A 17,867-nucleotide genomic window follows, 5' to 3' on the forward strand; every position below is an offset into this window, starting at 1 on the left:
GTTTGGTCAAAGAACAGGTTACTTGTTGCTGTGAAGGTGTTTTTTGGATGTGATTAACATCTAAACTGTAGACTTCAAGTGCAGCACACTACCTGCGCATCAGGGCAGGACTTTGTCTAATCGGTAGTAGGTCTTAAGAGCAAAGACTAAGCTTTCCCTAAGGGCAACTAATTCTTCTGCAGACTGCAATAGAGAAACCCTGCCTGAGTTTCCAGCCTGCTGCCCTATGGAATTCAAATGTTACCATTTAGAACCACAGTATCAACTCTTCCTGAACCTCAAGACTGCTTGGCTTGTTCTACAGATTCCAGACTTATTGGCCTCCACAGTCACATAAGCCAATCCCTTGAAATAAATCTTTTTCTCTCTCCATATATATATATATATATTTATATATATATATATATATATATATATATATATATCTGTGTGTGTGTGTGTATATATATATATCTTCGATTCATTCTGCTTTCTGGAGAACTTAACACAGAAAGTCAAGACCAGTGAAAAATTCAAAATCGGAGAAATATGCATACTTTTTATATCATGGTTGGTGTTAACGGTTAAAGTCTTTTTTTTTTTTAAGATGGGTTTTCACTATATTGGTCAGGCTGGTCTCAAACTTCTGACCTCAGGTGATCCACCCGCCTCAGTCTCCCAAAGTGCTGGGATTATAAGCGTGAGCCACTGCGCCCCTTGTCTTAAACAGTCCCTAGAGTCCCCAGTGGAAGCTTCCTTGGGCCCTTGTTCAGAAGACTAGTAAGGATTTAATTTGTTTTTCAATTAATGTGTGGTTCTTAGTGTTACTGAGAGTGCTGTCTCTGCAGTGACTCCTGTGGGGCAGGACACAGGTCAGCCTGGCTTTCTACTGGCTTCAGTTCTCTTTCGCACTGTCGCACAGCACTGGGGCCCAAGTTTCCAGCCTCTGCAGGATCCAGGGCATCTTGGAAGAGGCCTTCCTGCCTGGAGCTGCCCCATCTAAAGTCACCATGCAGCCCTTCCAGCTGTCTTCCTTTACAGCTGCCAACAGGGCTGTGTCAGCCTGGGCATTTTTGTTCCTTGCCATAGTGTGTCACAGTTGTTTTTGAGTTGTATTAACCAGAGAAATGTAGTAGCAGTAAGAAACCATCTTATTAAAAGTCAAATTATCTCCTTGCCTTTTTAAAAATGATACTTCTTTTTTTTTTTTTTTAGACAGAGTCTTGCTCTCACTTTGTTGCCATTGAGCCAGGCTGGAGTGCAGTGGCGCAATCTCGGCTCACTGCAAACTCCATCTCCCAGGTTCAAGCAATTCTCCTGCCTCAGTCTCCCAAGTATATGAGACTAAAGGTATACGCCACCACGCCCAGCTAATTTTTCTATTTTAGTAGAGACGGGGTTTCACCATGTTGGCCAGGATGGTCTCAATCTCTTGACCTCATGATCCACCCACCTCCGCCTCCCAAAGTGCTGGATTATAGGTATGAGCCACCGTACCCGGCCAATACTTCTTATCCTGCATATCTTTTTTTTTTTCCCCCAAGATGGAGTCTCACTCTGTTGCTCAAGCTGGGGTGCAATGGCGTGATCTCAGCTCACTGCAACCTCCTTTAGCCTCCTGGGTTCAAGCAATGTTCCTGCCTCAGCCTCCCGAGTAGCTGGGGCTATAGGTGCCCACCACCATGCCCAGCTAACTTTTGTATTTTTAGTAAAGATGGGGTTTCACCATGTTAGTCAGGCTGGTCTTGAACTCCTGACCTTGTGATCCACCCGGCTTGGCCTCACAAAGTGCTGGGATTACGGGCATGAGCCACCACATCCAACATCCTACAAACATCCAGAAACTCTGTAGCTTGGCAGAATCTTCCGCTACAGTGACAGTTTAACACTAGATGGTCTCTTGGCTTTTGTTCTCCTCACATGTGCCCATGGGAGTGCAGCTACTGTAGGACATGGGCGGATGCAGAAGGCTGCCTTAGTTTTAAAAATTAATATCTGATCTACTGAGGCCACAAACTCAAAGCCCTCAGCTTCAGACCTCCTTACACATCTTGCTATTGCATTGGCTAAATAATAAATTTTAAAAATCTCTTCTTAAGGGACCTTTGCTTGTGTTTGGTTTCCTTTATCAATATAGTGAACTGAACTCCTTTAAAACTGCATTTTAATGCATGGTAAGAAACACAAGTTGATAAAGGAAATCTAAAAAAACAAACTGCATTTTAGCATTCAGTATATTTGCTATCCCTTTTAAGTACTTCAACTAACAAACCTCAAGTTCTTTAATTGTTGAAATAAATCACACTTATAGATATGATGACTCATAAGATATCTTAAAATGGCAAAAGAGTGTATAAGAAAATTTCATTGTAAAATTGCAAGCCTAAGTCACTTATTCAATTGCATAATTTAAAATTGGAATCCCAAGGTTAATTTTACCCTTTAGACCAAATTTTCCTTAAACTTCACACACTTTATCAGATAATTTAACACAACGTTATTACCATGGGCAATAGTCTTTTTTTTTTTTTTTAAGATGCGGTTTCACCATGATGGCCAGGCTGGTCTTGAACTCCTGACCTCAGGTGATCCACCCACCTCGGCCTCCCAAAGTGCTAGGATTACAGGCGTGAGCCACCGCGCCCGGCCTGGGTCATAGTCTTAATATGTCTGCCCTTAGTTCTAAACCTTCCTAGGATAAAACAGGCTGTTTTGAGGATGGATACCATCCAAGTGTCCACCACTCAGATGTTATCAATTATTCAAGCTAGAAGGTTCTGGCCTGGCCATTGCCTGGAGTCTTGCTTGTGCCCGTCCTACATACCTGAACCCCATTTTACAGGATCTCTCTGCGTGCCTCCAAATGGGGAGGGCTCAGCCTGCGTGCACTGGTTTCAAGTTACATCTCCCCCGAATCCTCAATCTACTCACAGAAGTGTGTGTCTCCAACCAGCTTGCTACCCACTTAACTGAGCCATCTACTGTCTGCTTCATCCTATTCCGCTTTCCACAAGGGTCACACCTTCTGCAGACATTCTCATGGAGAGAGGTTCTTTCTGGCTTTGTGTGGCTCTCTGGTCGGGATGCCGGATTAAATAGGTCCCAAGCATATAACTGACTATTCTGTATTTCTAGTTACTAACTCTGGCAGCTCTGCCCTTCGGTGATCCTTACATTGGTCATATGAAAACACCACAGGTCATACAGCCTCTGCGCCAGCCACCATCAATGCTTGTGCCCACCACGCAGCTGCCCAGGGTCAACATCTTAGGCTCTTCTCTGACTTATTCTCCCTCACCCTCATTTCTAGATGAGTCTAACAAGATTTTCTTTTTAAATTCTGTATTTTGTTTTTGTTTTGAGATAGGGTCTCGCCCTGTCTCCGTCGCTCAGGCTAAAGTGCAGTGGTGCAATCTCGACTCACTGCAACCTCCGCCTCCCAGGCTCAAGAGATTCTCCTGCCACAGCCTCCCGAGTAGCTGAGACTACAGGTGTGCACCATCACACCTGGCTAATTTTGTATTTTTAGTAGAGACGGGGTTTTACCATGTTGGCCAGGCTAGTCTCAAACTCCTGACCTCAAGTGATCCACCTGCCTTGGCCTCCCAAAATGTTGGGATTACAGGCCTGAGGCACTGCTCCAGGCTTCTTTCTGTATTTTGAAATTCCATATATTTTTGTCCGCTTTGCTTTTTAAAATAAAAGATTCTGCTCTCCCACATAAAAGAAAAAAACAACAACAAATAACTCCCCCCCACCCCCCACCACACACACACAGAAACCACAAGGGTCACAGACCCATCAACACACAAGGCACCTTTATTGCCATCCTTGGCACTTGGCCCAGTTGTGGCTGTGCCCTTTTGACTGTCTGCCTAGAACGCCAACTCTACAAGGGCAGAGGACCAGGTGCACCTCGGCTCACACCCTATGAACGCTCAGCTGCAGCCCAGTGCCTGACACACAAGGGCGCCATGCACACTTGCTGAAATGACTGACTAAGTACAAATTCAACAGGAAGGGAAGAAAAGAGAAAGTATCTATCGTGGTGGGAAAGTGGGGGCTGATACAAGAGATGTATTTTTAAGGGGAATGCCTACCATTCACTTACTATAATAATTTGGCTACATAACATTGCCCCATATGCACAGCAAAAAATTCCATTCCTGTCCTTGATAGAATCCGTATGTCCCTGCTTCATAAGAATTCTAAATAATCCTCTGTAGTTCAAGGTCAAACCGGAAAGTCAACACGAGTGTCTGGAAGCAAGTTGATGTGAACCAGGGGGTCAGAGGAACCTGCACAAAGCCTAAAGCTAGACTGGCTCACGCATGAGAAAGGAGTGTCTCCTGACCTGGCATGATGGTCTTCTTGCATTCCTGGCATTTGGATGAGTACTCGTTGGAATAGCAGTCTGTACAGAGCAGCTGGTCCTCCTTGGCAGCAAAGGGCTTGTCCACCAGAGAGCTTCTGCACTGCGAGCAGTGGAAACAGGCTTCATGCCAGTGCCGATCCTTGTAGGACAAGTCCTGTGGGGCCAGACCACACAACACAATCAGAGGCAGGGCAGGAGTGCTTGGACCCACAGCATAGGGGCCCCTTGTGAACCTGCAGAGCAAACAAGGAATGAAGGAGGGCTGGGGCACCCTAATCCACCCACAGTCACGCACCAGGACCACCTAACTGCTGAAATCAGCAAGACCAGTCTATTTCTCTCTTGCTGCATTTTAGAGCAACAGGTTAGACAGATGTGCATGCAGGCACATGGCTCTGTGAAAGAAGCTTCTAAAAAACAAAGGGATTTCCCTCAGGTATGGCCTGCAAGAAAGAGAAACAGAAAACATAAACACGTATCAATGCGTCTCACACCACATGCAGTGACAGAGAAACAGACTGCAAGAGGAGCTCCTGGGCTGAGGGAGCTCTGCCCAGTTGAAAGTTGTGGTCACCAACATGGCAGAAAGGCTCTGGGTGTCAGGATGTTCAGAGGAGGTCCAAGGACTGCTTGGTGGGAGAGGGTCAGGAGAGACTGCTCATGTGGGTGCCACTTCTGTGGGTGGCAGTGAGCTTGGGGAGGAGGGGAATTTCAGGCAGACAAAGAGCACAGACAGGAGATCTGGGGACGGGAAGCATGTCAGGCTGGAGGGACCACAGGTCAAGGGCGAGGTGGGAGGGCCCCTGGCCGGGCTGGTCCGGGACATGTGACTGCCTTTTTGCCTTTTATGTCTGCACAGAGTTTCCGTTGATCCTGAAGGCAGTGGTGAGCTGCTTTTCAACAGGAGAGTGAAGTGCTCAGACTGAGGGGACAGGTAAGGATGTGGAAGTGGAGGGGGGTGAGTGTGGGAGAAGTGAGACAAAAACTGGGCACAGATGGGAGAAGCACTGAGAAGACAGACACAAGCTTTTGAGTAAAAGATGAGATAGAGAAAGGAGCCCCACAGAAAACTCGACTCCATACTTGGCTTGATCTTGCCTGAGGAATAAGAGAACCTTCCATATTTGCCTTTTAAAAATGACACACAGCATTTTTAAAGTGCCAATACAAAATTAAAATAACAATCTATTTATGTCCAGCTTTATCTTAGAAAGGATATTTTTCTATTGCTGCCTTTGTGTTCCCAAATCATCATCCATTTATTAATGAGGCAGAAACAGAATTTTAGGCTCTGCATAGTTTCCTGGGCCGGCTTCCAGTTGGTAGGTATCCTGAACAGGTCGTGGGAGGGCTGTTCATGCGATGGCCCTGCAGAAGAGCTGCCCACGATGTCTCTGTTACTGAAACCAAAGTCAAAGCTGGAGTTATGCCGAGCGTAGGATGTGAAAACATGGATCCTGGACTTGATTAGAAAGTCCTAAAACACCAACTAAACTCGGAACCCAAACTAGAACAGTTCTCTTTTGCTAAAATCTCTTTGTCTTCCCGTGTGTGTGTGTGTGTGTGTGTGTGTGTGTTTTCCCTAAACCAAACTAAAGTTATTTCATTTGGTGTTCTCTTTGCACATTTTGTTTTAGTTCAAGGAATTTAAAAAATGTGAACTCTGAGCCACTATGAAGACAGTCATGACTGTGGCCTCTGTGAGGGGCACCCTCTCGCACTATCCCTGTTGCAAGTTTGCTTCCTAGAACATCTGGGAATAGGATTATTGCTGATGCAAGATGATAAAGAATAAAGATGAGGCCGGGCATGGTGGCTCATGCCTGTAATCCCAGGTCTTTGGGAGGCCAAGGCGGGTGGATCACCTGAGGTCAGGAGTTTGAGACCAGCCTGGCCAACATGGTGAAACTCTATCCCTACTAAAAATACAAAAATTAACCAGGCGTGATGGTGTGTGCCTATAGTCCCAGCTACTTGGGAAGTTGAGGTGGGAGAACTTGAACCTGGGAGGTGGAGGTTGCACAGCCTGGGCGACAGAGGGAGACTGTAAAGCTGTACTGAATGCCGTTGTTTCTGTGGGATTAGTTCTTGTCTAAGCCCAGCACCTCTGGGTATCATGGGTCCCGTGAGGTAGGCACTGCCTCTCAGGGGAACTCAGGGGGAGCTTGATGAAATGCCCAGGCCCTCTCCATCCTTGAGAATCCAAACTGGATATGCACTGGGAGTTGGGGGCAAAGTGCTAACCTGTCTTTTGTATTTTTAGCTTAACGTATTTTAAGAAATCTGAGGGGAAAATCACCTGTGCTTTATTGGTTATTTTGACAAATGAAATTACGTACAAATTGTTTTGATTTGAGTTGATGTCTACACATGCAAACTCCTGAAACAGCAAAGCCCACAGTCCACGGGGACATCATCATCGTTCGGGAGCAGGCATGGTCTCCATTCTTTCCATGCACACGCCCCAGCTTCAAAAAGACATCTGAAACACTACTGATGACCATCATGACCCCGTCTGTGAGCTCCAGGCATGGCACAGCCCCGCAAGGTAAATGTTATTACTAAAGGTCAGAGAAGTTCCGTAACTTGCCCAGTCACATACCTGGCACAGAGCTAAGCCAGGCTTTGAGCTCAAGTCCTCCTGATGCAAAAGTTATTTCCACTGAACCAGCCCAGGCAAAATCCTGGTCGGGTCTGTGTGACTTTTTGCTTTCAAAACAGGTAGCTTTGAGGAGATGTGTGTGTGTCCATTAAAAAAAATCCAGAAATGACCAAACTCTCAGAACTTTTGAGAATGTATCTTGTACCTAAATAAATGTGGCTCAGCATTGCCTTTGTTTAGACTTTGAATAAAACTGAACAAACCTTTAGAACCCCTATCCACCCAAAACAGTAATCAGCCTAATTTAAGAAGAGATGGAGATGTTAATCATGTTATCACTGTTAGAATGCTGACTGTGGAAGAAATGTGTTAAGAATAAATCTTCTATGGAAAACAGTATGGTAGTTCTCAAATATTAAAAGTAGAATTACCATATGACTGGACTCAGCAATTCTACTTTTAGATATACACCCAAAAGAATTGAAAGTAAGGTCTCAAAGAGACATTTGTACACGTTTACCAAAGAATTATTCATCGTAGCTGAAAGGTAGGAACAAGTCAGGCGTCCATCCACAGATGATGGGGTAAAGAAAACGTGTTCTATGCATACAATAGAATTTTACTCAGCCTTAGAAAGGAAAGGAATTATGCTACAACATGGATGAATCTTGAGGACAAGACGCTTTGTGAAATGACAAATCGGTCACAAAAGGACAAACACTGCATGACCTCACACATGTGAGATACTTAGGGAAGTCACACTCATGAAGACAGAAAGTAGACGAGTGGCTGCCAGGGGCTGGGATGTGAGGGCAATGGGAGTGAGTGTTTAACCCATTCATGCCTGAGGATGCAGTTTTTTGAATTTTTGCAATCAGACCTTGGCGATGACCTTGAGCAGTAGGATATAAATAACTCCCGCATGCTTAGCATTCCAATAATGGAATACCAGGCATAAATGGGTTTGATGGGGACAATATTTCAGTTTTGCAACAAGCAAAAGCTCTGGGGATTGGTTACATAGCAATCTGAATGCACCTACTACTCAACAGTACACTTAACAGTGGTTAAGATGATTATTGTGATGTTCTGTGTATTTTACCAGAATTAAAAGAATCAAAAAGTACGTTTTGGCAGGGCAGGGTGGCTCACTCCTGTAATCCCAGCACTTTGGGAGGCTGAGGCGTGTGGATCACCTGAGGTCATAAGTTCGAGACCAGCCTGGACAACATGCTGAAACCCCGTCTCTACTAAAAATACAAAAATTAGCCAGGCATGGTAGTGCGTGCCTATAATCCCAGCTACTCAGGAGGCTGAGACAGGAGAATCACTTGAACCCAGGAGGTGGAGGGCCGAGGCTGCAGTGAGCCAAGATCATGCCATTACACTCCAGCATGGGTCAAAAGAGTGAAACTCTATCTCAAAATAAAAGTCAGTTTCCACCTTTCCAGAACTTATCTGTGTCCCCCTGTGCAGGCGAGCCACCTCATGGAGGACTGCTCGTTTGGGGAAAAGCTGCAGAATGTTTTCCATAACTCATGAGTTACCGTCCAGCTGAGACAAGAGACCCATGGAGCAGGCACCGGGAGAGGCAAGGAGATCCTTGGCCTCCCTCTGGGAAGATGGTGACTGCCACAAGTCGGGTACCCTGCCTAGAGAGCAGGCATTGTGTAGTGGGGTGGCAAGTTATCAGTGACAAAGGAAGGAAAGGAGATACAATTTCTAGGAAATGTGCCTTTTGGGGCTGACCTTCAAGAAAAACTGAGGGAGAAAACTCCAAGGTCAACAACATGAGAGTGAAGCCACCAGATGTCACCACAGCCTGCGCTCTGGTCACTGAGTCCCCAGACAGAGCAAAGAGTGCCTGCACAGACATGGGAAAGCTGGCTAAGACATGCACATGGATCCAGGACATTGCAGAATTCCATTTTCCTACGGTTAATATTTATGTCACAAAAATGCAGTAGCTACAGTTTAAGACTGATTCACTGACAGAGACATGTGACACTTGAAATTGTCCCTCTAAATGTGGATACTGTCCACATGTTACTGGACTAAGCATCCAGCCAAGACTTGGGAGACTTTCCTCAGGCCCAGCTGGTCCCTTCCACCTGCTCTCTCGAATCCCACCTCACAAGGTGCAGGCTGTGTTCTCCCAGGACAACCTGCTCTGCTGTATTCCCTGGGAACCATTTTGCCTTGGCTCCTGCCAGAAGCTGCCCTTTCCCTTCAGGCTGGTGTAGAGTGGTTACCTGAAAGTGCTCCCCATCCCAATAGGGTTGGGGCATGCAGAGATCCAGGTTTTGTCGTAAGAAACAGAAGACGGAGTGCCTTCCCCAAAGTGCCTTTTCCTGCCCAGGGCTGCGTTATCTCGGCATCATTCCCTGGGGCCGTCTGCACTTAGCTGCACAATGTTTCTCTTAGCTACCTCTATGAATTGCACACACACGCATTCCTGAGTGAATATGCATGCAGCAGTTCCTAATTCTAAAATCTTCTACAGGAAACTCTTTTCCCCGAAGATAAATATTAACCTATGCTCATGTTCTTAAGTTTTGCAATGCACAATAACTGAAAATACTCCATAAACAAGCTTGCATCACTGTTGTTGGTGGGTCCTCAGTAGGAACAGAACTGGCCCACCTCCCTGCTGCCATACAGGGTGATGGACTTCCTGGGCCAGCAATACCTGAACGCCTGCCGCATGCAAGCAGGATAGGAGAGCCTCGGATCCCACAGTCCATGTCTCTTGTACCACTGTGGGCCAAGTGCCCCTCTGGGATCCCAGGAGCACGTGATTAAATTGCTCAGTTATTTCATCCTAGGGGTTCAATTCAAGGGCCCAAATGCGAGACTGACTAAACTTAAATCCTGGCTCTGCCCTATGCCAGCTACATCACCATGGGCAAGTAACTTAACCTCTCTCACCAGATTTCTGACCTGTACAGCAGGAATAATATAGCCACTGCATATTGTGACAAGCATGTATAATAGTTGCTGGTGTGTACTGCAATTGCTCAATGGATGTTAGTATAAGCCATTATTTGGATCACAGCTAATAATGAGAAGAGTTGCCTCAATGTGTCACTTGCTGAACCTACATGTCCTTGTGAAGATAGTCCTATCGATTAGAATTGCTGCCATCTTAAAGTGACACATTGGTAACTCTACCACTCTACTTTTGTATGTGCTGTTTTTCATTTTCTCAGCCCTTTTAAATCTAAAATTTTTTCTTAATTCTTTGTACCTATTTGGAGCCATGCAATAACTCTAAGAAATAAAGTTTTATTCTTCTAGGTGAGCCAATTCAATGTAATGACACCAAAAAGCTGTTTTCTCCAACATTCCTGCTGCCCTTCCACCTGAAATGATCCACAGAACTAAACTGTGCTCCTGTTTTTTCACCTGGCATGTCAGCCCCTTTGCAAGTTGACCCCAACTCGCTTTCCAACCTGACCCTCTGCTCTGGTCCCCTCTTCCTCATCTCTATGCCTTTGACCATACTCTGTCCCTAGCCTTGGAATGCCCTTTCCCTCCTCCCCAAAAGGCCAAATCCTACTTGGCTGCAAGGCCTAGCTCAAATCTCATCTGTTTACAAAGCTTCCTCGACCAGGGCAGTGCTGGCTGCAGAGAAGCCATGTGCTACGCTGGCTACCTAGTTGTAAGCCTCTTTCCAAATCCTATTTGGAAACTCATAGGTAACTAATTATGTCATGGGGATTCCTTGTCACTCTCTGAATGGGGCTCCCCATTTGTGTTCTCTTTAGAAGTCTGAGTCAAGTTAGTAAATTCACGTCACTGCTTCCTCCTGGACTTACTTCTTAAGAAAGTTCACAATAAGGAGGAAGTGAGGAAAGACTTTAATGGTAAGAGGAAGGTATCAATACTGCTCGCTTTGATTTTTTTAGAGATCTTGGCCAACATGGCAGTCTCTCAGTCTCAGCAGGAGGGAGGATTTTACTCACACGATTCCCTGGAGCTTAGAGGTGGACTGGAAAATGCCACCAAAAGGCCTAGAAGCGAGATGATCATTGATTAGACCCAGGTGCCCGAGCCTGTGCTTCCTACCACACTCTGAATCCTTACCTGTGAAGACCTAGTGCCAAGTGACCCTTTCTTTTCTTCAATCTATCTGTTCTGTCTACCTGTATCTATCTGTTTAGAGATAGGAATCTTGCTATATTGCCCAGGCTGGTCTCCAACTCTTGGCCTCAAGTGATCCTTCTGCCTCAGCCTCCCAAAGTGCTGGATTAGAGGCGTGAGCCACCATGCCCGGCTCAAGTGACCCTTTTCAAACAGAAAAGCTCCAAACCGATTTTTAGTTTCAGTTATTAGCACCATGCCAGTCTTGTCTAGCTTAATTTTACTATTTCCTTAGCACTCCATTGTGAATAGCAAAAGTGAGTGTAACAGAGACAGCAGTTAGACGCTGAGAGGCAACAGGGTAAGAAATATGGACACCTTGGCAGACTTGCTCAAGAATTTTATGATGGAAATATCTGGTTTTAAATTCCCCTAGAGAGAAATTGAAAACAAAAAGAAGGAAAAAAAAAAAGTCTTTTATACTTCCCAGAAAAAAATACCAAGGCTAATCTTGTGCACACAGAAATGTCATACATTGCAGTAAAATGTTGATAAACATGCAAGATTAGGCCCACACACTTCCTTTCTGGTTTGATATTTTTCCATTTCAGAAACATTCCTAACATGGGCTGTGCTTGTTGTTTAGCTCCAAATGTGTCCTTTTTGAAACTTTGGTTGAGCCTTAGCGGCAAGTAGCCTGGAGGGAGCCCTGGACCCCTCAGCTAATGGAAGGTGGCTCTGGGTGGCAGGTCACCCAGACTGAAGCAGCTGGCTCTCATCCTCCCTCCTTCACACCCCAATCCACCTGGGCTGGGACCAACCATTCTTCAAATCCACACAATTTCACTTCGGAAATGGACTCTTGTGTCATCCATGCTCAGCATTATGAAAAGATATTCTATGCTTTGAGCTCATCAGGCTTCCAACTGTACATTCTTTCAAATCCTTACAAATGAAGATGTGGAAAAATGAACAGCAGAAATGACAGCTCTGTGTTGGCCCTTCACAGGTGTTCCCTAGACGTTAACTCACTCAGTTCCCCTGACAGTCCCTTGAGCTAGGAACCCCAGTTTATAGACGTGGAAACTGAGACTTATAGATGGCAGGCCTTGTCCCCTGGTGCAGCTCGTTGAAGGTGGAGCCAGGCAGATTTGGCTCCGGGGTCCGGCCTTGGTGCATGAGGCGTCACTGCTGGGCGCTGTGCACTCTGCTGCTGTGCCTTGTGGCTGAACTTTTGGTTTCATGCGCTGACAGGTCCTTCTTATGGACTTCATCCAGACAGCTTTGCTCCTGATCCTAGGACCCTGCTTGATTAAATTCCCTTCAGAAACAGATTTTTGTCTTGTAGGAGGAAATCCAAATAAATACACGTTTTAAGTGCACGTTACAAACTCTGTGAACAAATTCTACATGGAAGATTTAAAAAGGTAATTTGCTCATTGAGAACTTAAAAACCATCCCAATAAATAAAAAAGCACCAGGTTGGCAGGCTGGACTGTGAGAATGTGACTGGAGTAGGCGCTCTTCCCAGAAAAAGGTCCAGAAAGACCAGCGGGAGAGGCCTCTGTCACACCAAGGACAGAAGGAGGAATTTTTCAGACCTGACCTTACACCTTTCACTAGCTTTGGTCAGAAACCTTCCAAAATATACCAGGGACATCTAGATTTAACCTGAATGTGTGGAAACCTTCGTCTCCTATTTCAGAGCTCCACCAGGTTGCTTTCTGCCAAAATACCAATGAACTTTTCTGTCCATTACCAAACATTAACTGATACTTTTACAGCATGATGGGTAAACTTGTGTCAATTTGATCATCACTTCAATGTCTCCTATTTAATTAACTACAAAAGCTGGAAACAGAGTTTGAGAAACGACTTGAGCCTCAATTCTGCAACGTAATCATCACCGTCGAAAGGGGCCCGGGAGAAGAGTAGGGGCCTTTGAATGAAAGTCACTTGATAGAGGCCAGGTGGTCACCACCTCTTACTCTTAAGGACTGACCACATCTGGCCCGAGAGTTGCATAGACAGGGCCCTGCACGAGGCTGCAGGTGGCAGGCAGCACTGCATGCTGGGCGAGGACCTGCTGGGTCTGGGCTCCAATTGTATCTCAGCTACTTCCTAATTCTGTTAACCCTTGGCAAGATCCTCATCCTCTCTAGGCCTCAGCAGCTTCACCATAAAATGGAATGAAAAAAGTTCCTACCTAAAGGGTGTTAGGAGGAATTTAGATCATGCAGTTTAGGCATTTACAATATGCCTGGAACAAGTCATCATGTGATACACAGTGGTTCCAATGACTACCACTGGAAACGAAACCCTGAATGCAAGTTTTTGATCTGCAGATCTTTCGTTTTTGTTCATTATTATTTTTTTCTCTTCGTAGCACCCTCTAAGTACAAGGGTAGGTGTGGCAGTCTGTCCAATTTCATGGGATTGCTGGCAAAGCCATGGAATATTCAAAGTCTGAGTTAGGTGTGTCGCCCAGGGCTGAAAATCACCAATTTGTTAAATGCACAGTATTAATAACCATCTCTGGAGTTATTGGTTAGCCTATTTTTTTCTTTTTTAAGATGGAGTCTTCATTGACACCCAGACTGGAATGCAGTGGTGCGATCTCAGCTCACTGCAACCTCTGCTTCTCAGGTTCAAGCGATTCTCCTGCCTCAGCCTCCTAGGTAGCTGAGATTACAGGCATGAGCCACCACACCCAGCTAAGTTTTGTATAATCCACCCGCCTTGGCCTCCCAAAGTGCTGGGATTACAAGCATGAGCCACTTGCATTTTTTAAATTCCATAAATACCTGATTGCTCATTCATTCATTGAAAAAATATTGGTTGAGCTGGAACTATGTGTCTAATGTCATGAAAAATGCTGAAGATACAAAGATGAATAAGATGCAGGCTGGTCTCCAACTCCCTGGCCTCAAGTGGTCCACCCGCCTTGGCTTCCCAAAGTGCTAGAATTACAGGCATAAGCCACCATGCCCAGCCTTATTTTTTCTTTAGTTCGTTGAATTTTTGGAGGCTAGAATGTAGTTAGATCCCCCAAAAAAATCTGTAATCAGTCTACAAAAATATTTTGTTGATATTAACAGGTGTCCAGGAAAACGTTCAGGAAGAGTGTAGTATCATAAAATTGTATTAGTATTGCCTGCTCTCCACTGTTAGTTACACTGGCCATACAAATCAATAATCTTTACCCTTTGAGATGACAGCCTTTTCCCAGAGTAACTTGACAGAAATAAAGATTACAATTCAGTGGCTACATAGAGAGGATGTTCAACCTATAGAACAGGCTCTGACGTCTGGTCTGTCTCCTTTAAGTCGGTCAGGACTCTCAAAATTAGCCTAACTATCACAGGCATGCCAGCATTTAAAATGTACACACATGAACACGTCCTTCAGAGAGAAGCAGCTGAGGCCCATTGTGGCTGTGCTATTTTAAGAGAAGAGACTGGCCACCAGACCTAAAAGCACAGTTCCTCTATCAAGTATCTCCCCACCTGCCAGGATTATAGGCTTTACTTCCAGAAAAAAACGGGAAGTTTTTCTGTCATTGCTTCCACTACAAACCCAACTACCTGATTATTTTTGATGGTCAAGAAAATCACGCCTAAAGCATCAAAAGTCCTGAATGCCAGGCCGGGCGCGGTGGCTCAAGCCTGTAATCCCAGCACTTTGGGAGGCCGAGGCGGGTGGATCACAAGGTCAAGAGATCGAGACCATCTTGGTCAACATGGTGAAACCTCGTCTCTACTAATACAAAAAATTAGCTGGGCATGGTGGTGTGTGCCTGTAATCCCAGCTACTCAGGAGGCTGAGGCAGGAGAATTGCCTGAACCCAGGAGGCGGAGGTTGCGGTGAGCCGAGATCGCGCCATTGCACTCCAGCCTGGGTAACAAGAGTGAAACTCCGTCTCAAAAAAAAAGTCCTGAATGCCAAGGTCTTGCTTCAAATCAATGTCTCTTTTTGTTCCAAAATGTAGAACATCACACAGTGTAATCCCATGTATCTCTAAGCATTAATCCGGGTTGAAAAGTTCAGTATGATTCCCTCCTGGAATGACAGCAGCCTTGATTGTTTTGGCTCCACTTGGGAGACTCTTGTTTATTTGCTCATAAAACACACATGGAAGGACGACTGGTTTTTAAGGGTTTTTTCCACTAAATCACTGGAGAAATGGCAAATGATTTTTGTTTTGTTTTTATTTCAGCCACTGGTCAGGGATGATTAGCCCCAAATATCCAAAATCTGTCACTGAAAGAGTTACTTTTTGCCAGATGATACTGAACCTCTCACCCACTTAAGTATTTCTTTCTTTTCCAGGTAAAGCTTTTATGAAATAATTGTATTTTTCTCTGGCTATCTAGTTCTTCCTCAAACTGGACATTTTTATTGATGTTTCCAAAATGCAAAGCAACAAAGAGAGAGGGTGAAGCTTCTGAAAGGTGTGTGGAAGGGATGTGTCACAAGAAGAATAAGGAAACAGTCAGTAGAAAGGTGGCAGTCTGGAGCTCACCCTGTCAGCTGCTAGTAGAGTGCGAGGGCTTGTATCTACATATTGGAACCATCTTATAAAGCAGATCCCTGGTTCTCCCCCATTTTTTTTTTTTTGAGACAGAGTCTCACTGTCTCTCAGGCTGGAGTGCAGTGGCATGATCTCGGCTCACTGCAACCTCTGCCTCCCAGGTTCAAGTGGTTCTCATGCCTCAGCCTCCCAAGTAGCTGGGATTACAGATACGCACCACCACACCCAGCTAATTTTTGTATTTTCAGTAGAGATAGGGTTTCGCCATGTTGGCCAGGTTAGTCTTGCACTCCTGGCCTCAAGTGATCCGCCCACTTCGGCCTCCCAAAGTGCTGGGATTACAGGCGTTGAGCCTTTGCGCCTGGCCTGGTTCTCCCCATTTTGTAGGTGTGGAACTGTTCATGGAAGGTTCAAATAACTGACCCAAGGCCACACAGCAAATGAGACACAGAGCCCGGGCTGGAACTGGGCAGGCTGGTGGCTGAGCTCTCCTGCTTGGCCTGTTAAATACATGAAAAGGGACTGAGAAAGGTCACCAGGTACAGTGAGACATGCAGCAGGCAGAAGGGACAGAGGAAGACACGCAACTTTTAGAACAGCCAGATCAGCTATTTTTGCTTATGGTATTTCAAAGGTTTGGCACAATACCACTGCTGAGTTTTGTTTCTTTTACATTCGGCACAGCATCTGCCCTGACGCCTAAAGACACAGGACTGCTGCATGGTTTCAGGGGCTGGTGCTGTACATCTTTTGTCTCTGCTCAGGGCAGAGGTCTCTTTCGCCACAAGATGGAAACCATCCCTCAACTGTCACTAAATCCCTAGGAACAGAAAGTGATAGTGCAGACTTCTGATTCCTGTCTTTCCTAAGAATGATGTGATCAGAGAAAGAAAGAGAAAGAACACATGTCGGATGTGCTAGAATGATCCAACGGCAGGCATGGCCTAAGTCAATCAGTCGGCAGCAATATGCTGATATTAACTAGAGAGGAGAGCGGCAAAAAATCCCCACAGAGCACAAAGCAATGGGAGCAGAAAAGAGATAGGAAAACGCCATGATCTGACTTGGTGCCCATTCAGTTGGGAATCCCTTTAGAGATGCCAAAGGGACCTCATTTTGTACCCAGTTCCATGGCACTCATAATGACAGCCACATGAGGGGTTTCTCTGGCCTGTTTTAGCAACTGTTTGCAGGTGAAGGGATCAGAGAGCTCAGAGCTATGGATGGGCTCCCAGCGTGTCCTTCAGCGGTCCAGGATGAAAGAAGGGTCTGCTGAGAAGTGCAGGCCAGGGTTCACCACCCTTAACCATGGGGCAGTCGGCACAACTGACCAGTGGCCTCTGCTGAACCACGCTGTGTCATCCCACTATTCCATGTGGTGAACACATTCCCCACTGGAAGGAAACAATACCAATCCTGTCCTCCTCTCATTAAAGGAAAAGAGCCCACAATCTTCCAAGGACTTTGTGCTTCTACGTGCTCATTTATCTAGGAACCAACTCTCGTTCTCTAATGTACACATTCATTCATCAAATATTGACTGAGCACAGCACCTGCTCCGCGTTACTCACCGTGGGGCAAACCGACAGGAGAAAGAGAGCACCGCCCTTAAGAAAGGTCCAGTACTGGTAGGCAGGTGGGTGGTTAGATAAGGGCACTAATAACTAGAATACAGAAAGTGTCCTTAAGACACTAAACACAGAAGTCCTGGCAAGGCCCTCACTCGGTGCTTGTGGACACAGATCACATCAGGTAGAGGGAAGAAGCTCCGAAAGGATACGTGCAGGGTCCACACCCATGGGAGGGGGCTCAACAGACAGACTTCAATGGTGGATCAGGGCCTCAGCACAAACCACAGAGAAGCCCAGGTTTCTTGGGGGAGCACAGGGGACCCTCAGAGGCCTGAAGGAGGTACCTTGCAGTCACAGCCGATGGGCTTCCCACACTCCTCGCAGGTGTTGGCGTATTGGGTCTCGAAGCATGCCACGCAGTAAGGACTGTCCTCCCGCAGGATGTACTTCTTGCCAAAGAGAGATTCGTTGCAATGGTGGCAGTCAAAGCGCTCGGTCATTTTGACCCTTGGTTTTTCAGCAACCTATCAAAAAGAAGAGAAAATCCAGGTCCCATTGAGCATTCTCTGAAGCGGGTGCACGCAAAGGCATTAACCGTCCTGCCGTCTGTCATCTTTAGCTGAAATGTGACTAATTCCTCTGGGAGAATAATTAAAACTCACCCTTTAAAAGGTCATAATTTTCAGTGACAATACCCCTGTTTTTTTTTTTTAATTAGCTGGGGTA

At 45.7% G+C, this 17,867-nt stretch overlaps 1 protein-coding gene across 4 annotated transcripts in view; it reads right to left on the reverse strand.

The window, feature by feature from the left end:
- The window catches only part of FHL2 (four and a half LIM domains 2), a 75,349-nt gene that overhangs the window by 13,282 nt on the left and 44,200 nt on the right, over positions 1-17,867 (reverse strand). For all 4 annotated transcript variants that reach the window (XM_064371434.1, XM_012471490.2, XM_064371433.1 and 1 more), the window contains exons 2-3: positions 17,486-17,665; positions 4,334-4,508 (exon numbers count right to left, since the gene is read on the reverse strand). In XM_064371434.1, coding sequence (XP_064227504.1) covers positions 4,334-4,508; positions 17,486-17,641 — 331 coding nt within the window. In that variant the 5' untranslated portion in view covers positions 17,642-17,665. The remainder of the gene's footprint in view (positions 1-4,333; positions 4,509-17,485; positions 17,666-17,867) is intronic.

The sequence above is a fragment of the Aotus nancymaae genome, unplaced genomic scaffold (genome assembly GCF_030222135.1).
Source record: "Aotus nancymaae isolate 86718 unplaced genomic scaffold, 86718_ANA_hifiasm-v0.15.2.pri h1tg000131l, whole genome shotgun sequence".
NCBI classification, from domain to species: domain Eukaryota; kingdom Metazoa; phylum Chordata; class Mammalia; order Primates; family Aotidae; genus Aotus; species Aotus nancymaae.